Genomic DNA, 22,958 nt, shown 5'->3' with positions numbered 1-22,958 from the left:
GCAGTGTTCTAAATGCATGCCGTGTGCGGGTTGCAAATGCATGACTTTTTCACAAAGCAAGTTGACGCTATATAATTGCAGTGTTACCTTTTGAATGTTGCGAGAGCTTCACCTATGACAATCAAACATGATTGTATGATTGGTATGCAGATGATTCACACCATGAATGCCAAGATAACTTCATTCCAGTGTTTCTAAGGCCACACCAATTCAATTTCTTGGTTAACGGATTTTTAAAAACATTTTTAGCAAAACAAAAATCATGAAAACAGAAGGCTGGGGTGAAAACTTGCATCTGACCCCTTTCCCTCCCTGAAATTGTGTGCACCAAAGTACAAACTTTCCTCTGAGATTCTGTTTTCCTGTTGATTTTCCAGTCTAGCATTTTTTTTTAAAATTCCGTTAACCAAGAAATTAAAATGGTGTGGCCTAAAGGAATGGTGCTACATGTATGCTGAACTAAATGACAAGATTTTTTACTTGAAATGCAGCGATATTGATAGATTGTTAGGATCATATTTATCATGTGATAACTATATTTATGATTTTTGTACCTTGTCAACACTGTTAACTTAATGTAATTGTTACCTGTTTTCAACTGTTTTGTACTTTTCTGAACACTTTTCATGACACTATTGTGAAATATTTTTCAATTTTCACTTCAGTCGTATTGTTTCTGTTTAAAAGTTCAGGAGATATACATTTTGTAACTTATTTTGACAGAAAGGAGATTTCTAATAAGAACTATGATGTTGAAATAGCTGTAATAAATTGAGATTTTATAAAGAAAGACAATGCTTGCCGTTGAGGTCGTATAATTGCTGTCTCTAACTTCTGAAGTCTGGATCTAGATTTGTAGCTTGGCAGTCCCTGATCACTGGCAGGAATCAACTTATCTATTTCGATTTACCACATATTGTGGAAGGATTGACATAATAGATGAACTATCACCTTTTCAAGATGTCATCCCGTACTGTAAGATTTGGACCATCTCACACCGGGGCATGCCCCTACTCTTTTTCGAAAGGTGTGGTGGGTTTTTTAACGTGCGCGGGGTGTGGCTCTCCCCAAACACAGGACCTCCATTTAACGTCCTATCCGAGGGACTTCCCTAACCCTAGATGAGCTAGGTACTCATTTACACCTGAGTGAAGTGAGAAAAGTTGTGTTAAGTGCCTTTCCCAAGGGCACAACGTCGGGGCGCAAGTTCGGACATGTCTCTGGGCACAACCCTGGATTAGATCCCGGGTCCCATTGTTTGACAGCCGCACGCTCTAAACTTGCACCACACGTCGCCACTACAACTGGGAATGGTGCAGTTCTTCCAAATTTAGGAGACTTGTCCCAGATTTTCTGAAGTATGAAACCCTAAAAATATCTAGGCACAAGTAAAGACTACAACAACGCCCAGAAGCAACTGTACCCTGAATCACCATGTTGGCTATTTATTGCCTTATACCTGATGTTAAATCTGCATAAAAAATTTGGCTAGATCATTAAGTACAGAATAATGTTGCGACTGTAATAAATTTACCTAATATGAATTTTCCACATTGGAATATTGTCACATAATTATATTGATACATTATTAAATACATATACAAAGTTTCATTAATAAATCTCCACATATTGCAGCACATCCAGCATAAAATGTAGCTAACTAAATTCTTCCTGTACAATTAATTTTGAATATGAAAATGTCAATTCATTTCTACATATAACGTTATGTACAACTCACAATGCAATCATTTACCTAACATAGGTGCTTGGGGAAACTAAAATTGTGAAAATCATATGGAATTAAGTAGAAATAAATTACTACCAAGAAAACAACTTTACAGAATAAATCATGATAACACTGGCAAGCCCAGCACGGAAATGTCTAGTCCTAAAAATGTAGCTGGCTGTACAAATAGCATTTGCCAGTGATAACAAGACTATATAAAGAAATTAAGTACATGTACCTTTAGGATGGCAAGTTTGCAATGGCAACTAGTTCAGTCTTTGTGAATCTCTACATGTGTAGAGCAGAGGTAAAGAGACCACTAAAATATATGAGAAGTAGCAGTGCAACTGTGAAAGTGTTTGTATTGCTTTTTTGTAGAATTGTAATCAAAAGCCATAAAGTACATGATAATTACTTTTAATTACCAAGTTCAGTACATGAAAGCCAAGCCAAGCCAACAATTTTCCCTTTGACACTACAAGATTGTTAAGTAGGTATTTGCATGCCTTGTGTTAGAAGAACAAGGAAATGGGTTTGTAACACAAAATGTTTCAGTAGTATCAAGTTTGATTCTCAATAATGTCACTAAAGAAAAACTGTTTCAGTAACTTCAAATGTATACAATGAAAAAACATCTATACTACTTCCCTCAATAACCTCAAATAGGTTGTTACAAATTCCTCTAGCCAAGAAGTTAAGAAGCTAATGAGTTTGAGTAATGTTTTATGTGACATTATCCAGAGTAAGTGGTGTGGGGCGGATTTCTTCTGGTTCCATCTCCTCTATCTCGTTTTCAGTAGTAGGCATTTCCTGGCCTTCTTCGTGTAACAGCTCGCTTTCAAACATCCTCTGCAGAAGAATCTCCGTCTTCCTGGTACCTGGACGGAAAAATGTTAACTTAAAGTGACCCAGGCGTCTTGAAAAATTGCATGAGGGTGTCACCCATCTCCATTTCTGATCTATAGCCCTTGGGCCACACATTTGGGCAAGTCACTAGAGCAGGGGGCTGGTCCGCTGGTAGTGATGTGTGTTTAACTTCCATACTCTTTACCAAATGCTGAGTGCTAAGCAGAGACAGCAGTAAGTGACAATTTTCAAGTCTTTGGTATGACCAGACCGGGGATCAAACTCAACCTACTGTGTGCAAGGCGAACACTCTATACCAACTAGGCCATTGTACACCTGGTCTATGGACGGAAAGATGTGGCTATCGTTAGATGGCCCATCAAACTCCTAACAAAACGTGGTAAGACTATGATATTAGTACATCCACTGTTAAACATCAACAAGTGTCTGCTTTGGGATATATTATTGTGGCATCGTGTGGCGTAATGGTCATGTGTTTGGTCCAGAGGGCCTGGGTTTGTATCTCCTGACATGCCCTGACCTTTTGCCCTCGGGAAAGGCTCCTTCCCGGTGTGAGTGGATCAAATAAATCTGTCCGCATGTGCAGCTTGTGCTGTGCAATACAAATATGGTGTACACGTGCGTCGCCATGAGGCGGTTTACCCGGTATGCAATAGAAACAAATATAAAAACAAACATTGTACATATTGTAATACATTGTAGCTCACTGTGCTGTCCATGTCGAAATTCAAGTGTAGTGTCCTGTCATTGCCAGCAGGGTTAGCTCTTTGTAATAGCAACAAGCTAGTTGGGCAACCTGGCTGTGGGTGCTGAACAGCCAAACCAATTGATAAATAAAATATTACTATCCGGGAGGTACCTCGTCTGGCTATCCTGAAGCGCAGGCCTGTGTCAGCACGAGGTCTTCTCTCCTTCATCTCCGGCACCACGTCTGCTGCCTCCGCAGTCTCATTCTCCGCAGGGGGCGGGGTCGGACTGGGATGGACCTCAATGTTGTCCACCAGGACTGACTGTGGAGCCTCGATCTGAACATGCTCCACTGGTAACTGTTCTTGCAGGGGCTTCCTGGGGTTTACAAAGAGGAAATGGTGTAAAACAAGATCATTGCATCCTTGCATCAAAATGGTGTAAAACAAGATCATTGCATCCTCCTTGTATAACAGAAAACTACATGATTTTACATGAAAACTTGTGACCCAAAATATGACATCAGTAAAAGGTAACCTGCTGTCATTTTCATCAAAGAACATTCTTTCTCGGAACATCATTAAAGAGAGGCTAAACTTAAAATTGAAAATTCTACTATACTTTGCAAAGTCAAGTCCTCACTTGTTTTACATATTTAAAGCCCGCCATAGTTAAGGGCTTTTCCGTCATTTGTAACTTGGGCCGTTCTGACGGCTACTCGCCTGATGATTGAATAAATCAATAATAATTAGGTTAATATGTGACGTCAGGTCTCGGCATTTCCCACTCAGTATGAACAAGGATTTTGGATCTGGCTTTCATGAGGACGGATTTTTGAAGAATTTTCTGAATTCAAAGCTCACTATCTCCTCAATTCCCTTGAATTCGTCGGAAAATTCTTCTAAATCCATCCTCAGGAAAGCCAGATTGAAAAGCCCTATTCACGTTGGTTTGGAAATACCGAGACCTGACGTCACACATGTAACCTTACAATTGATCAATTCAATCATCAGGCGAGTAGCCATCAGAACGGCCCAAGTTGCAAATGATCGAAGGGAGAGCCCTGAACTTATTTAAAACAAGTGAAGGTTTCATTTTTGTAAATATAATCCGATGTAGTTCTCAGTTTACTGCAGCAAAGGAGCACAGGATCAGGAAGTATAGTTTCAGAAACAGAATTGTACATTTTCTGCTAACAGAATAGAATTGTCAATACATGTAGAGATTCACTAAGTAGTTGCCATCGCAAACTTGCCATCCTGCAGGTAAAACTTAACTTCTTTAGATAGGCATATGGGAAATGTTATCACTGGCAAATGCCATTTGTACAGCCAGCTACATTTCCATAATGGGCTTGCCATTGTTAGCATGAGTTATTCTGTAAAGTTGTTTTCTTCGTAGAAATTCTATCTATTAATTCCATATGATATTCACAATTTTATTTGATTCCGCAAGCATCTGTTTTAGGTCAATGATTGCATTTTGAGTTGTACCAAGGATATTCCTATATAATGTCCTTGGTTGTACATAAGGTTCCGGGTCAGAGTTCAAATCTGACCAGGGATAGCTATAGGGTCATGACCCGGTAATCTGCCGGAAGTGCGTGGTCGTCACTCTGATTTCTGGCCCCTATTGCTTGGAGATCGTTTTAGCTGTGCATAGATTTTTTGTATCTCCTGAAAAGCCCTTGAGTTGCAGTATTTTTGGGCCTGGTGAAGTTGGTTCGCCATTGAAGGCTTGTTTGTATTAGTCCGTGCCAACGGTGATGCATTTTTTTTCGCCTGATGACCCAAATAGCATCGTTTTTAATGAATTTTCACCGAATTTGCATCCTCGGAGATTGCGAAAAAGTTATCACAAGACTTTTTGATTTTTTTCATTTTTCAGAGACACCATTTACATTTGTACTAGGCTTTCTCAGCATACCGTGACCCCAGGAAAACTTGTTTTTTCCAAGCAGTATCGATCAAAAAAGTGTAAAAGAATGATAATTTTCGGGTCCAAAATATACATTTTCCTATGGTTTCTACCCAAAATAAAGGGACAACGGACAATACCGTAAATACAATGGAAAGCGGCAGAAAACCGCTTTTTGCCCATGTGATTACATTTTCCGCCCTACTTTTCATGGCAGAATTGTAGCCCGTCAACCTGAGGGTGTCGGCCTACATACGAAATCGTAAAAAAACTCCGGTCTGAGACCTTAACATTATATGTAGGGAACTGAAACTCACTTGCTGACCCACAGACCCATCTCCTTAATCTTCTCCTCCACAGCGTTGGAGAACTTGCCGGCGGACAGGGATGACTCCAACATGAACGCCTCCAGAATGAAGGCCAAAAATATACTGTAGGAGAATGCAAAGTATTAGATGCATATTAAATAAATTTCCTCACATCACTCAGGTGTAAATGAGTACCTAGCTTTGGTTAGGGACATCCCTCCGGCTTGGATAGGACGTTAAATGGAGGTCCCATGTTTGGGCAGAGCCACACCCCGCGCATGTTAAAGAACCCACCAGTTCAAGGTTTGGACCATTGCACACCGGGGCATGCCCCTACTCTTTTTTGAAAGGTGTGGTGGGTTCTTTTACGTGCGCAAGTAGTGGCTCTCCCTAAAGTGAGGAAAGTTGTGTAAAGTGCCTTTCCCAAGGGCACAACATCAGGGCATATCGGTGGTTTCGAACCTGGGACCTCTCAATTGTGGGCGAAACACCCTACCGATTGCGCCGCACGATGACACGCTGTTTCAGTAGCAGAGTAAACTTTTACAGAGAGGGGTTGCTAGCCCTTTCCCTATCGATTCACCACAGGATCTTTTACTGCAAGAGAACTGTACGTACGCTAGCCCTTTCCCTATAGCTTCACCACAGGATCTTTTACTGCAAGAGAACTGTACGGACGCTAGCCCTTTCCCTATAGCTTCACCACAGGATCTTTTACTGCAAGAGAACTGTACTAACAGATGCTGACTCACTTGAGCACCACGATGACCACCAGGAGGTGGAAGGCCACGAAGTACAGACGGGCCCACGCACTGGTGATGGCGACAAACCCCGAGGTCAGCAGTGAGCAGGTTAAGGGTTAAACACACAACATGAATCATTCAGGGGCCAGCCGTCACCCTAAATCTACCTGAAGAAATACCCTATATCAGGGTAAAAACAGGCTTTTCAACATGGCACTAACAATACTATTATCTAGAAGGGATATAGCTATATGTAACACTCTAGCCTTGGCAGCAGATAAGAAAAGCTTACAGTAAGCTTGAAATATTGCCCTATTGCATAATGACTTATGAATGGATATAGTCCTAACTTCTGAGTTCATTGACACTTACTTTCCTAGAAACACTTTCCACTCAACCACATGTACTATTGGAAAACAAACTCCTCAGAAAAAGCATCTTACATGTAGATTTACTCAATACATAGTAAATGACATAGCTAACCAATACTTTAAAGGCTATCTGTGGTATATTTATAACCTTGTCCTTAGGCCACACCAATTTAATTTCTTGGTTAATGGATTTTTTTCTAATTTTAGCAACAACAAAAATCATTAAAACAGAAGGCTGGGGTGAAAACTTGCACCTGACCCTATTCACTCCCTGAAATTGTGTGCACCAAAGTACAAACTTTCCTTTGAGCTTCTGTTTTCCTGTTGATTTTTCAATCTAGCATTGTTTTTAAAATTCTGTTAACCAAGAAATTCAAATGGTGTGGCCTTATTACAAAATGAACAAGCTATCTGCCACCCAAAAATCAAGACCATAGCACATCCAGGTCAAAAGATACAAAAAGTGAAGTTCTGCTGCAGTACCAAGGTCACATACCAGGGGGCCCAAAATCGACCTTGAACTTCGGCTTCACAACACCTGCCCACATACCAAATGTCATTGTAATCCATCGAGAGGTTCCTGAGTTATGCTGCCTACAGCAGTGCGGAAACACAAACAGACAGACAGACAAACACACACACAGACACACCCAAAACAATATCTCCATTTTTCATGGAGATAACAAAAGAAACAAAGGATATCATGCCACTGGTTGACCACCATCAACTCAAACAGAAGCACAAAGGCAGTGAGGATGTCGCTGAAGTTGTTGTTACAGTAGTGATCCCGGGCGAACTCCGAGCCATTCAGGTTTGAGTTGTTACAGAAGGAGACATTGGGATCCCCAGACAACATGGTTCCCCACACTTCCATTCCAATGATGGCAAACACATAGTAAAACACCTGGTATGTGAAACACAATAGATATAACTTTATTGCAAGTTCATGCCCAAAGGCTAATTGCAGACAAACAAGTACATGGATATACATGTACATGGGAATCGACATAGTTTTCTAGTCTACTGTGAAAGTTCTATGTTAACTAAGGTTGACTATGGTTGAGTTTGACTTCTTTTTTGAAGGCAGTGGAAAATGAGCCCACGTTTTGTATCGTGAGTGAGTTGGTTGATTTTAGTAGTAAGATTGATTTTTGTAAGTTAGTCAAAAGCTGTTTTATATAATTCGTTTCTTTCAGCGTCATAACAAATCATATCTGTATAACTGCATTGAACGATGTTCACTTTGACATAATTTCTCGTTAGATTGTCTTGTCACATTAACTTTCTATTAAGAATACAAATACAAAAGCTGCCAATTTGTATTCATTTTGTAGAGCAAATATTTTCTTTACATGCTACAGCCATGAACACCCAGTGAAATGTTAGGCTACAAAAAATGTGAATAAACAAATTCAGGATTCCTGGTCGCACAAATAAGTTGACCAACTTACGAACAGGACTCCTCCATAGGTGAACATGGAAGGTGCGATGTTCGTCAAGGTGCCGATAATGATCTTGAACCTAACAGCACAAAATGACAAAAACTTTTTCTTTTTCTTTTAAAGGTGCCCTAAGCAATTACAGGGAGTAAAACTGGAAGTATTCTGGGAAAGGAAATTTATATGAAATTGACATTTAGTTCCCCATATTAGCATATTTGCATCATTATTTCATAGTTTGAGAGTTTGAAAAGAGCGCAGAAACAAGCCGCAAAAGGAGTATTTCATTTATGGGTACCATCCAATAATCAGCCCAGAATTCAGCCGTAACCCTATTCTGTCGACAATTTTCGGTAACTTCCGGCCGTGTGACGTCACAATGTCTGGACACATTGAGCCATGACCATGTGATTAGTCTCCGGAAGCATCGGGACTTATCGGTCAGAATCGCACATGTTCAGAAGATTTGAAATAATGGCTGGCCTCCAAGTGCTCAGATTTTCAATGATATCGTATGTTTACTCCATGATGGTCAATATGCAATGGGACAGTGTTATCTAAACTTACTATGGGCAGAAATCACTAAAAAAGGCATTTTGAAAATACAACTTTCAACGCCCTAATGTTGCTTAGGTTGCCTTTAAACACATCACATGCATTAGAGTCAGAAGTCCACATTTAACTCCAAATCGATATAACCAAAAGCTTACCTGTCAATGCTCCCCACCAGTTTCAGGAGTCGCAGGATTCGCAGAACAAGAAGGACATCTAGTGTCTCTCTGCTGTATTGCACTAAATGAAAGAAGGGCCAAAATAATGCTTGAAGAAAAATAATGGTAAGACATTGTGTATTGTGTATATTGGGTATGTAGTCTTAAACGAAAGTTGTTCAGTTCTGCCGACAGACTATCTGATTTGTAAAGATTGATGTAAAGATTGAGTGTATTTTAGAGGTTTTAAAATATTGGAACACCAACTGAACTCAAAGGCAAAACAAAAAGATTAGAAAATATTTCAAGAGAAACTTACACTCCTCCAAAGCAGCTTCAATAACTGTGGCAATAAAGGCTGCTGATATCACAATGAAATCAAATCTGCAGAAAAAACAGAAAACAAAAATTTAAAACAGAAGAAAACAAAGAACAAGAACACAGTACAGGACTTTAAAATTCTAAAATCGTAAGGTAGAAGGTTGTATAATCCATGTAGAGGTTCTAAAGTTACTGTAAATGCAGAAATGTTCGCAGTGGTTTTATGTTTGCAATTTTCACCAAGAATTACTTACCGTGAACTTAAAACCACCGCCAAAAGCCGTTCCATTGTGTGACTGTAGCGCTACTATTGTTTCAAATGCAAACTCAAAACCACCGCGAACACTCCATTTTCTCCCTAGCACGATATTAAATCCCCGTAAACATTTCTGCATTTACAGTATTCTGACCACAAATATCTGGAAACACTAACAGACAGTCAGACACACACACAGGCCACTGAATAATGAATATTGTTGTATATTGAATATTGTTGAACACTGAATATTGTTGGGTATAATCAGACACCGAAACGTTAGCAGGTGAGATTACCTGGTTGTGTAAAAAGTATCTCCTATACCCTATATTCTACCAACCTGATGAAATTATTCTCGGAAAAAATGACTATTGTTGCATTTGAATATTGTTGAATGACCACTGAATAATGACTACATCTGGAGAAGCAAATCCACATGTCTTACATGTTCCAGAATCTGCGGCAGAACTCCCTGAAGCCGTAGGTGTACAACTTGAGGATGATCTCACAGGTGAACACAGACAGGAAGAACCACTCAGCCTCATCCAGGTTGAACCCAATGAAGAAGGCATTAACCACAATGGCCAGGTCGAAGAAGTATCGGAAAAATCTGGAAAGAGAGACAAATGTACTTTCTTGTGTTGATAATGGGTATTGTTGAAGGGTGGCTGAGGAATGTTGGGATGTTTTTGAAAAAACCCTTTCTTAAGCTTTATAAACCTTCCTCAGCCTTATTTTTTTTCAGGTAGTACAAGGTGATAATTTATGCAAATTAGTATGATGTCATGATTACGTCATCAAGCAGGGTGCGAAATACCCGGTTGCGCACTTGCGCGGCGCAAGCAGATTTTGCTTGGCGCAACTAATTTCCACACGCAGCTAGCGCAGTGCGCAACCCAAGATTATGAAGCCTGAGAACCCAATTTGAGCCGAGTAAGCTCACAAAAACAGTGTCACTTTCATAAAATTCGGTAAATTTTCAATTGAAACACAGAAATCAACACCTTTTTGTTCTAAACCATCCAAACCTGTTCATAGATCGTGAAATTAGCGCTGGAAAAAGGCGAATAAACTGCCGTCGGCAGTGTCTTCAAATCAACATGGTCACCATGCGGTGTACCCCTTCAAGTCTCCTGAACATGCAAATGAGCTACTTTTCATGCAAATGAGCTACTTTTCATGCAAATGAGCTACTTTGCATGTAACCATCAAGTCTTCCAAACATGCAAATGAGGTACTCTTTCACACAAATGAGGTACTGTCTCATTTGTGAGAGACAAATGACAGAGAACACCGGACACAAAACAAATACTAGTAGACTGTGAGCAACCAGTGCCCTAATTGACCTTGACCAAAATACTGTGCCGTAGCCCTCAGCATGATGAGGTTGTGCACATAATCAGAAGAAGAAGAAGAAGAAGAAGTGTGAATGAGGTACTTTCTCATGTAAATGAGGACACTACTCTGGCATGTAGATGAGTTTGACACTGCAGGTTCATTAAAGTTTGATAATGATTCCAACACAGTTACTAGTTTATTTGTAGGGGCAAAATTAAGTAATTTTTCTTTATTGTTGTTGTATTGTTGTTGTATTGTTGTTGTTGTAAAAAAAATATACAAAACTGATTTGAAATACTATACTGTTTTGGTGTTTACTTCTGACAGTATATAAGTTTATATGTATTTTTTTTTCGACTTACTTTCCAGGATGTTAGTGAACAGATAAGTTTTAGAGTTATCTATTTACTTATCATTCAAGGTTATGTGAATCATTACTTGCCTTGTTCCAAGTAAAAGAAATACCATTGTGTATTTTTCAACTTGTTGAACTTGAGGCACCGTGGCCCCCGGATATAGGGGCCAGCCGGGGAACCTATGCCCAATTTTTTCGAAAATCCCAATATATCACACCCGAAAGATGTCATTTTTAATGTCACTGCAAATGGTGAATGTAGGTGGGGCAACCTGAAATTTTGATGTGCAACCTAGCTTTTCCCCCAGGTTGCCCACCGGGCAACCTGGCTCAAAAAAGTATTTCGCACCCTGTCAAGATTTATAAGGCCACGCCCCTTTTTTAGAAAAAACGCTCTCCTTGGCTTGTGCTTCGATGTTCATCAAATTATAACTTTGCAGGAATGTACATGATAATAATACTTAAAGAATGATGCGTGTCAACGCAAATTTTTTGAAATATCGATTTTTGGCGAATTTTTTTGTTTGATAACAAAAAAAATTCGACAAAAATCGATATCTCACAAAATTCCTCAGACACCCTTCAACAATACCTTAAACAACAACTTCGAACTATCAATAAATTAATTTATCTATTTATTGAGATTTACCACATTTGTAGAAGGATATAAGGACATAACAGGGGTCTATCACCTTTTCAAGAAAAAAAGCTGATGTAAACCCAGAAACTGTACTTTAAATGTTTTGACCCACTCACACCAGGATGAACCCTTTAATAGTCTAATTGAAAAGAGTGATGATCTCCTCAAAAAGTCAATAACCATAACCATAAGACCACCATAGGGTTCATACTAAGTCACCCAAGTCGCCCGAATCGCTGAAATCCCCGAAGCCGCATTGCTGTGGCCTAGTATGAACGCTCCAAATCGCATGTGAAAACGCCCGATGCGCAACGCAGCGAATCTACCTCCAGGAGGTGGATTACTACCAACTTGGATGCATTCCTGCTTGGTATGATCGCTCCAAGTGGCTCGATGCGCATCGGGCGTATTAATTTGCATATTGACCCGGACATGGTTCAAGGGGTCATATGCGACGTCAGCCTTGATTTCCGTTTATTTGCCGCCATAATACCATATTCGCCTATCTCCTAGCTAATTCGCGGAAACATGGCAGAATCGGGCGATTTTGGTGTCTGGGATGACGAAGAGACATGCGTGCTCATGGCCATCTTCAGCGATGTGGGGATACAGACGATCCCGCCGGAAAAAGAGCGTGTATGAGGAAGTAGCGATTTTACAACTCGCGCTCGTTCGACCCCTGGTGTGAAGGAATGCGGCTTTGGCGATTTCGGCGATTCGGGCGACTTACGCTGCTTAGTATGAACGGGGTCATAGACTGACTTGCCACCTTAGTATATACATCTGGTCCAATCTGCTTTCCATACTCACTTGTGCATGACGACCTGTCTGACAGCAATGCTGACGGAGGAGTTGTAGATGTGAGGATAGTACTTCTCTATCAGGTGTTTCTGGTTCCTGACCTCTGACACCTCCACGTTTAGAAGGTCGGCCACCTGCAGGAACATCTTCCTATCTGGAAGGACAACCACAGCAATCTTCTTTAATAGGTTGATGGAGGTTAGACATCCAGGTAATAAGATACGCCAAATGACAGTTACTCAAGCAACTGGATAAACATTTTTGAAACAGACATTTCAGACGGCATCCACAGTTTTTCCCTTTAGTCACTGACTGTTTCAAAATCTTATCCAGCTGCTTGAGTAACTGTCATTTGGTGTAACCTATTTTCATATTTCTCTGCTGGCTTACATTATCCACCGCCTTGAAAAACAGTTTGAGAGATCTCTCCTGCAGCACACCCCTGCCACCAGGTATAGATATGCAGGAGTGCATTATATATACTGGAGGATATCTCTTTGAAATTGGAAATCTCTTTGGATGCATTTTCCAGGTAGCCAGATATATTTAACCTTGCAGAGGTATGTTAGGAGGTGTAGGCATCAGAGGAGGTTAACCACATGAGACTTCATCCACAAACTAAAACTACTGTCAACGTTTTTTTAAATTTTGAGTTTCTATTCTATTGCCAAAGTACCCAGCTACTTTTAGAAATTGTTAATAGCTGTCCCTGTCTTACTTCGATGTTCATGATATTGTACCTACCACATGTGACTTAAAGATATTTTTGTTAACCTTTTCCTAATTTTCATTACCTTAAGATTCCTGGATGTAGAGTACTGTAATTCACTTTATCTTCACAGTAGCAACATTTCACATGGTAATGATAATGGACATTTTCACTGAACTTCAACTTCACGGTGGCGGCAATTGATTTACAGAACAGATGTGTGAGGGAATCATAAATAATTACAACAGGTTTTTCACGGTGATGATAAGTTCACGGTGCAGAGGTGACCGTGAAAACAGTGAACATGAATATGGGAGATTCTTTGTACACAACCAGGTATTGATCTCACCTGCTAACGTTTCGATGTCTATCAGACACCTTCTTCAGAGCTTCTGACTGGAGTACTGCTTCTCACCGCTATAAGTAGCCAATGTAGGTGGCGCTTTTGCGGTGAGAACACTGTCCCAAATATGGCTAAGTTTGTATCCCCCCTCGTCTCGGTTCATCACCGGTGTTGTCTTCCTTATACAGACGGCCTCATTACTTATAGCGGTGAGCAGCAGTACTCACACTACCGCAGGTGAGATCAATATCTGGTTGTGTACAAAGAATCTCCCATATCCTATTTTCTACCAACCTGATGAAATTATTTTCGGAAGTGAACATGAAGTTACAGTGAAAGAAACTGTATTATTGAGCAACTAGAGAAGGGATCAGATTTCTCCGTACCTATGTAACCATTGACATCCTTGTCGAGCACCATCCAGAGCAGACTGTAGTACACGTGGGTCCTGTTGGGTAGAACCTCCTTCATCACAGCGTTCCACGTCTTCTCTGTCACCACTGACTTCCCTTCCACCTGCTCTTTCAGCTCGTCAAACGCACGAAGCAGCTTAAATCGCTTGATGAACACAGATTTCTTTATCTCGTTCTGTATACGATGGGTGTGAGAAGACTCGCATCATTACCTTCGCCGAGAAGGTTATGCAGAGGGTAGCGTTTGTATGTTTGTAAAGAAGCAGATAGAGAAGGCCTGGATGGATTGTCTTGATATTTGGTAGGTGGGTAGATCTTGGTGAGACATGGAAATGATTAGATTTTGGCATGTGGAAGTTAAGTGAATGTGAACGTAGTTGAATCAGATTATGCTGATAAGGACCTTATTTGCATAATTGATGATGTTAGCATAACCTTCTTTGTTAAGCTCATATTTTGGACAAAGTCTGTTATTTGGTTGAAAACGATCAACTAGTATGACTTATAATTGATGAGAGACACTCCTAATACGTCAGTCATAAAGGTTAAAATCATTTGGCGAAGGTATGAGGTCGTGGAACTCTAGTTACACACGAGGAAATGACAATCAATCCAGTTGATTGTCAAAGGATGTTTCAGGTGGGAAAGTATTTTCTTCTATAAAACATACCATGGAAAACAAGAAATGCATTTGAAAAAGCCTGTGGTGTGAGAACTAGCAGGGGTGCCAGTGACTGTGTCAGCCACGATAGTGACGAACCAAGCAAAAACCTCTATCCTGTCGCTATGCCACATGCAAATCATTTTCACCATTGATCCTGACCGTTGAACAATGATATATCAATCAATTGTGTTTACTACCAGAGATATGACCTATTGTTTCTGCCTAACTATTCCTGAGTATTAAGATACTAATAAGGGTTTTCTTAAAAGTAGTTTAAGACGGTGAGACCCACCTTAAGATGTTTTCTGTAGTTCTTGTAGATGACGGCAAGGATGATACTCATGAACAGATACAGACAGACCACCAAATACACAATGAAGAAGAGAGAAAACCACTTGTTGCTGTCAAAAGCCGGCATCCTATTGGGACAACCATGAGTTAAAAACATAATTATCAAAAAGATTCATAAATGTTGGTGACACATTCCTGCAAATATAAAAAGATTTTCCAATGTTTTTTATAGGAAGGGTGTGTACATGTACGTGCATGGTCTCATATATTTTCCTAAATTTGGGCTTAGCTACCAGTATAATTGTATGTTTCTCAATCTGGCTTACATGCCATTGGTTGTACTTTGAATTGTAAATGCTCTGAACTGGCATGTGAAGTATGCCATACCCATAGGGTATAGACTTACATGATATCAATGATTTACAAAGAGATGAAACCAATAGATAGACAAAGAATACATCCATAGAGCTGTTTTTTTCCAGTCTTTCAAATCCCAATTGATTAAAACAAAGTTAACTATGTTGTGGGTCTAAATATACAGACATTAAAGGCAGACTAAACTTAATTTCGTAAAGCATACTGCATTATGTTAAATACATGTATACCACTAAGACCAGTTCTGACTTGTTTTACACTAGTCCATCATAGATTAGCGTTTTTACAAAATTTGAAATTCGTGGCCTGGTGCCCGTAATACTCAACGAGTCCAGAGACCGTGACGTCAGAATCCAACTCGGCCCCAGAATCTATTCTATAGAATACGCATCGATCGTAACAGTTTCTTTGAACCGGCACTCCCGTAAACACGCCATCTAGAGCCTGATTTCGACCTTTAGGTCACAAATTGAAAACGTAGAACAGGTGTATGGATTTTCTGCCCCGCGCGTTTTCCCTCCAACGCGAGTTCGTCGTGCGAAGAGTGGGGATCGGAGGGGGGTATCCGTCATGCCTTCCTGCGTAGTTTGCCGTTTTCCTCCATAAGAAACTGTTACGATCGATGCGTGTTCTATAGAATAGATTCTGGGGCCGAGTCGGATTCTGACGTCACGGTCTTTGGACTCGTTGAGTATTACGGGCACCAGGCCACCAAATTTGAAATGTTGTAAAAACGCTAATCTATGATGGACTAGTGTAAAACAAGTCAGAACTGGTCTTAGTGGTATATTTAACATAATGCAGTATGCTTTACGAAATTAAGTTTAGTCTGCCTTTTAGACATAATTGTGACATGCCTGAAGGACACAAGAAGAAGATGACTTACATGATGTCTGGGCTGTTGGCTGTGGTTACAAGCACATACAGCTGGAAATAAATATCACCATACTGCTTGAAGTATGGACTGTCGTCAGTATACAGTCTCAACTCTGGTCTGGAAAAGAGAAAACACACAGAATTCAAAACGAGGTAACAAAAAAAACACATTGAGGTTTCAACACTTTCTTGGCTGCATTCAAATTCTTTAAGGGATACTTCTTAAAATTCCCCTGTTCACAGAGCTAACATGAATGTCAGCAAGTATGTATAATGTATAGTGTAATCACACTTATTATATAGCGTAATCTTACTTAATGTTATGTATTTATTTATTCATTTACTTATTTATTTTGTAGTTCCTCTTCTTTTCCATTTGTTTCATTAGGATTTATGGTACAATTTCAATTTGTTCTTTAGTTAATTTTGCTTAGTTTTGATTATGTATAATTTTGTAAAAATTCCCATTGTCTAGTTTAGGGGAGGCCCATGAAAAGCCACCTAGGCTTCTGCCCCCCCCTGCATGTTTTCTTTTTGCCCTGTTTATCTTTTTATAATTGTACATATATGCAAATAAACAATAAACAATTAACAATAAGTAGAAGTAACTATCCTTCAGCACACTGTTGACTACAACTACTACTGGCCTGGGGTTTGATGCTATAAAAGATGTTTAAATATTAAAGTCATTAGCAAGGTATCTATGTCAATAATATTATACAATTAAAAATTACAAGAAGACTAAAGAAGGTAACTATATGACTATGTAAGATGTGAGAATGCACCTTCTCTCAAAGATTTTCAGAGCCATCAGAGCGAAAAGGGCAATGCTAAGGAAGAACAGGACTAGGACATTCAGGATGTCCGGCAGGGTACGTCGGATGTTCCGAAAAGCTCGACGAATCTGCAGAGAAATAACATGATCACAGGAGCTGATAGAAGACTACAAGTATCAAACTGGTGTTAACAGAAAAGTTACTTTCTTTCTATCTTGATAGTAAAAACTTGTCAATCTGTTATAGGTCATGGTTAGTAAACTTAGTCGCCAAATATTCTAATCTATTTAGTAAAAGACAAGAATAGAGACTATATGATTCTGAAAAAAATGGAGTTGATATCCTATGATGAACAAAGGTCACGCCAGCTTGGCATTTGGAATTCGCCTCTCAAAATACAGGAAATAGCCTCTAAGTGAGACAGATACAGATATATATGGCGGAAGACTAAACATGAACATGTAAATTCCTCCATATTCTCCTGAAACCAACATTACTATGTTTTGCTTCAGGCACGTACCTGTCGGCCCTCCGTAATGTTGACCAGGAGCAACGCACGCAGTGGTCGGGACCAGCGGTAGGCGTACATCGCCTGGCCGGAATTGACCAACGCTATGTAGGAGATCATGTCTATCACTACCACCTGTGGGACAAATACAGCACATTACAGCTCAGCTATTCAATGACATGTAGTGAAGCCTGATGTTACCTCTCAGAGTTCTTTACTGGAAGTCATTAGTTTGACTAGTTAGCCCAATCATCCTAGTTAAAGGGAGACACTTCACACTATCCTCTGGTACTGTAAATGCCGAAATGTTCGCGGTGGTTTTATGTCACAGTTTTCGCAGCAACCGTTTCACTGCGAAGTTAAAACCACCGCAAACATTTTTGTCCAATACTGTAGCAGTATGTGACAATAGCACTGCCGCGAAATTAATACCAACGCGAACACTCAATTTTCCCCTTAGCGTGAAATAAAAAACACGCGAATTTAAATGCATTTACAGTATTGTCTGCTGGAAAACTACATCTTGTCCTGTGCTTTAAAGAACATTAGCTAGGAACCATATCAAAGGAGTGTCTGTACTAACACTTTAATCTGTAATAACTTATACCGAAACTACAATTACAACTAGCATAAATGGATGACAGGATTTCATCAGTTACTTTCAATTGGAGTACCCATCTTAGTCTCAACCTTCACCAAATTAAAGTCAGGTTTCTTTTAAGAGCTACTTACGATCATGGTTGCCATGACAACCAGATTCTTCTTGTCTGAGTAAAAGGTCTTCCCGGGGGAGAAGCGCCGTAGATGGAACAGCCTGCTGCCAATCACGATCAGACATATCACCTCCATGGGCATGGTTACCTTTGGCAGGAAAACATGGCAGACATTACTGACTGCAAGTCAACAACAATGGAACAGGAAGGTCAATAGTAAAGGAACAGGGTGAGAAAACAACAACATACGTTGGCACAAATGTGTTATAACAATGGAATCAACCTTGTTTGAGGGTCTTGATGTACTACAAAGTGATAAGAAAAATAATCTAATTCATAAGATGGAGCAGGTAGTGCACCACATGTACCTTTACACAGTCTTTTCACACATAATGTCAAAACTGTCCAAGAAGACCACTCAGGGACCAATAGAATCTGGTCTATTTGGACAGGTGGTCACTATGGACATGATTCTTAATGCTTGAGTCAATTGGAAAATCATCTAAGGCACCACCCAAAAGTGGTCACTGGCCAGGTGGTCCTTCTGTAGGAGGGCCTGCATGGGGGGTCCCGACAACGCTCTGCGCTAAATTCGGAGGGCTGGCTACGTAATACGCTAAATTCAGAAAGCCTCCCTAGCTACGCTCTACGCTAAATTCAGAAAGCCCCCCCCTACGCTCTACGCTAAATTATGGAGTGGTCGGCAACGCTCTACATAAAATTAAAACGGCCGATTACGCTCTACGTAAAAGGGGCATGCAGGCCCTCATGTAGAGGCGGTCACTTGTACAGGTTTGACTGTACAGCTTTATGTTACCCTAAACAGAGGACAAACATTTTATGACCACAAGTTGCTGGTTCTTTCAACACCATAAAGCCCTATGGTACTTACATAGTACTCGATCTCGAGGCCAGGCACAGCAGGCTTCTCAAAAATGGCCAGGGCCAGCAGAAGGAGAATGAAGAAGTATGCCACCCCTTTAGGAAGCCAGTGGTTATAAAGGTTGTACAGCCTGGGAAGGGTAAAACAGGTGTCTCAATCAAGTTTTTATTGGTCAGAAATTACCCGCAATGGCAGCCTTTCTAGCACTGAATTGATATGCAGGGTATTACAGGTTTCACACAATACACAACATATATAATATCTTATCCACACATGCATTTTGTGGAATTGTCGCAGGGGTCTGGGCGCCAGCCATTCGGCGCCACCAGGTGACCTCGATACGACTTTCCCAACTGAAGTCAGGTACCCATTTACACCTGGGTGGAGTGAGGAAAGTCGTGTAAAGTGCCTTTCCCAAGGGCACAAGATTGGTGACATAACAGGATTCGAAGTCGGGACCTCTTGGTTCTGAGTCGAACGCTCTGCCGTTGCGCCATACAACCCCAAGTTTGTAAAAACCCTAGAAACAGTCACTGGCTAGATAAGCCCTGGCTGTAGTCTTTTTACAGCCGAACTAATTTTCCTGAGATTAGAGAACTACAACCCCCTTTATCAATCTCCAAGCAGATGTTGGGGTAGAAAACTGTAATATTTCCATGCCGGCCCGATTTTCTGACCGGCCACAGTAACTTGGCACAACAGCAACATCGATACAGATATGGAAATATTTCCAGTCATATCTAATTTGCACACATTGTTGTTGAGAACTGACATTACATTTTTGCAGTGATTTTCTCACCTGACGGAGTTGTCATCTGTCTCAAACTGGCCATTCCTACCGTACCGGGCATCTCTGATGTAGGTGGCTGCCAGGTACAAATTCATCTGGAAATAGAGTTGTGATATTTAGAACATTGGCAAGGCCTTGGCATGCAACAAACTTTACTGTCAGAGCTCAAAATAGTGGGTGTATGTGCACCTGTGTGCACCCAAAATTGGAGCTGTGCACCTAATTTTTGACTGTGGGTGCACTGGTGCACCTAGATATTTTTGTACTCAATATATAGGGTAACGGTTCTCTTGTACACTAGTATACAGAATATTCTTGAAATGTAAGTATCAGAAAAAGCAATATAACTTTATTTTATGTATTGCTTAGTTGAAATTCGAAATCTGGATAGAATTACAGATTGAAGTTCTTCAGAGAGGCAGTAGCACCAAACGTATGTTTTGCTGACATTCAACTTTATTTTATGTGGTGCACCCAAATGTTTTTCTGTGCACCTAATTTTTTTGGTTGGGTGCACCAGTGCGCCTATTTCCAAAAACGAATTTTGAGCCCTGACTGTCCTACCTAACATTTTCCTTGCTTTAACAGTTTCAATTTTCCAGCTGTGTTTCATTTACTACTCATTTTCTGCCTCTTTCTAATCTTTGTTGTCACGTCCTTTGTTTCCTTGGTGTGCACATGAAAGGGATTCTATTCCAAGTCATGAGAAAATCTCACGCTGCTTATCCAAACACACAACCTGCACGAACCAAAAGTTGTTTCAACTTCAACTCTCTTGAAAGGGCCTATAACAACTGGCAATTCAATTCAACAAAAAATTCTCCAAATAACCTGGTTCCACATTATTGGTCATGTTAAAAAACTATGATTGATACTGACAAGGACTTTTGATTCCATTAGTGCATTTGTTAAAGGCAACCAAAGCAATATTAGGGCAAAAAAATAGAAATAAAAAAAGCTGAAATCTTTATGGTAGTGACATTTACTAACATTTTTTAGCAGATTTGCGTAATAACTTCATACTTTTAGGATTTTAAAGTGCAAAATCGTCCTGTACGAAGATCCCCTTAGTTTCACGAGCCTACAAAAACTCCAGCCACGATTTTCAGTGAGTTCTAACATTACAACAACGTCGTATTTTGGCAACATTGTGATAGTGTTGTTTGAACTAATCATGTATAGAAATGACTAAATAAATTGACTTTCAAAATCTGATTTTCGGACCCTAATATTGGGGTTGGGGTTTTGTTCGCGTTAAGAATTTTCGCGTTCGCGTGGAAAATTTTCGCGTGGAAAATTTGAAATGGAGAATTTATCTATAGGTTCAAAATATCAAAGTAATTTTATCATCAAAATTTTTCTCCCTTGGGAATAGACTTGAGTCCCTTGGGAATAGCACACACCAAACCACACCACACCCTGCCCACACCCATGCAGGGAAAAAGTTTGCCTGTAATTTTGATCATTTGCTTGTTAAAATACGCTAATTAGTTGATCAGAAGGGAATTGAAGGTTTACAAGTCTAAGGTTTCACACTCAAAAAATTTCAAAGGATTTTTGAAATTTAAAAAATACAAAAAAACAAGTTGATTCCCAAGGGACTCAATTCTATTCCCAAGGGAGAAAAATTTTGATGATAAAATTACTTTGATATTTTGAACCTATAAATAAATTCTCCATTTCAAATTTTCCACGCGAAAATTTTCCACGCGTACGCGAACATTCTTCACGCGAAAAAAACCCGTTCCCTAATATTGCTTTGGTTGCCTTTAAGGGTAACAATCATGTGATTACTCTACTAGAAAAGTAACCATACAACAAGTACCTATGTTGTAAACCATTGTGTTATGCTGATATAACGTTACCAAAACTACAATACGAAAAAATTTTGAATATAATGTGAAGTGCTTACATTTGTAATTTTGATTGCAGCACCTGTCTGAAAAGGATAACACAACTGCCAATACTGTAAGGAATATATTCAGTCTGCTGTACATGTGTTTGATCTAATCCCTACTTCATTAATCATGTATGAGAAAACCTAACTAGTTCCCTGAGGGTATGCATGCCATAACTTTGTGCAACATAAACATAAACATCATGCAATATTTCTAGCCTCCTTCGCAGACTTCCCGGGAACGGCTGCATATATATTTGAGGGGGGAGCTGGGAAAGGCGAACGTCCCTTGGCGACATAACTCCTTCGGCCCGTGTAAGAAATCGCGTACCCCCTCCCCCAAATATATACGCCGCCGTTCCCGGGAAGTCTGCGAAGGAGGATATTTATATAATGATAGATAACTTATTAATATTTCTCCCTTTAATCTTCTGGCATTTGGTACAGTCTTCGACGCTTGAATGGTTGTTTTTGCAAGCATCTCAATAGCATCTCAGCAACTATGGCTACTGTGCATATGTTTAACATTTTCTTTCAGGTTCTTTTCTAAAGAAATAAACTAATCACATTAACGTTATGTGTGTCACGTGATTCTACTGATTCAATTTTTAAGTTGACTGGACTTTCTCAAACTCTCACCGCCTAGTGTCTAAACCATAGCCAGGTTTAAACGTTTTACACATTTGCAAACTCAAATAGAACTTTTTTTTTACTAAGTTTAGAATGCTCTTGCCATAAGTGAAGCAGGTTTTCGTGCCACGACATAACATGTAAACGTTACGTTAGCCCAACACAACATAAAGTCCCCCCTCCCATAAATAACATATCCGGGGCGTACACTTATAAAATCATTGCACAACACAAATCATACAGCCAGAACCGGTATAACGTTATAAGCCTTACCTTCTCGATGCTTTAGTTGTTCCGTTCCAGCAGATAAAAATTGCGAGAGTTTCAACAAATCACCAAAACATTCAAAGAAAGTTTTCTTGGCAAACTTTTCTAGCCAACAGTCGCCATGTTGTCCTTCAAGCCAGGTCATTCATCCGGGACTTAGGGGGACAAAAGGGGCGTGGCCTTAAAGGGGAGGTCCAGTAGTGCTACATAAGGGGCTGTGTTCCCTGCAGGGACAATCCATTACCGCATCAAGTAGGATATGGCACTCTGATAGAGGTCAAGTCTGGATGAAGTGCCAGTCCAGCTACCACCAACGTTTATGCAAACTTTCTGTTGATTCTTTG

At 40.0% G+C, this 22,958-nt stretch overlaps 1 protein-coding gene across 1 annotated transcript; it reads right to left on the bottom strand.

Annotated features, from left to right (window-relative positions):
* Positions 1-1,420: 1,420 nt before the first annotated feature.
* Positions 1,421-22,769, bottom strand: LOC136427624 (two pore calcium channel protein 1-like). The gene is made up of 19 exons (XM_066416609.1): positions 22,621-22,769; positions 19,830-19,915; positions 19,040-19,160; positions 18,167-18,295; positions 17,447-17,569; positions 16,936-17,054; positions 16,161-16,268; positions 14,901-15,027; positions 13,918-14,119; positions 12,489-12,633; positions 9,791-9,955; positions 9,088-9,152; positions 8,769-8,850; positions 8,071-8,140; positions 7,322-7,523; positions 6,258-6,348; positions 5,515-5,628; positions 3,453-3,658; positions 1,421-2,604 (listed from the first exon to the last, which is right to left on the bottom strand). The coding sequence occupies exons 2-19, from the start codon at positions 19,913-19,915 to the stop codon at positions 2,450-2,452; spliced, it is 2,310 nt and encodes a 769-aa protein (XP_066272706.1). The 5' UTR covers positions 22,621-22,769; the 3' UTR covers positions 1,421-2,449.
* Between the last annotated feature and the right edge of the window lie 189 nt (positions 22,770-22,958).

This window comes from Branchiostoma lanceolatum, chromosome 2 (genome assembly GCF_035083965.1).
Source record: "Branchiostoma lanceolatum isolate klBraLanc5 chromosome 2, klBraLanc5.hap2, whole genome shotgun sequence".
Taxonomy (NCBI): Eukaryota; Metazoa; Chordata; class Leptocardii; order Amphioxiformes; family Branchiostomatidae; genus Branchiostoma; species Branchiostoma lanceolatum.
Note: the sequence above shows the minus strand (reverse complement) of the source record. Positions and strands in the feature narration are given on the sequence as shown.

Excerpts from the sequence above, each read along its gene's own strand:
- LOC136427624 (XM_066416609.1), bottom strand. The coding sequence starts at position 19,915 with ATGAATTTGTACCTGGCAGCCACCTACATCAGAGATGCCCGGTACGGT. Across the intron at positions 16,269-16,935 it reads CTGAAAATCTTTGAGAGAAG|ACCAGAGTTGAGACTGTATA; the intron begins GTGCATTCTCAC and ends TCTCTTTTCCAG. Across the intron at positions 9,956-12,488 it reads AGACAGGTCGTCATGCACAA|ATTTTTCCGATACTTCTTCG; the intron begins GTGAGTATGGAA and ends CTCTCTTTCCAG.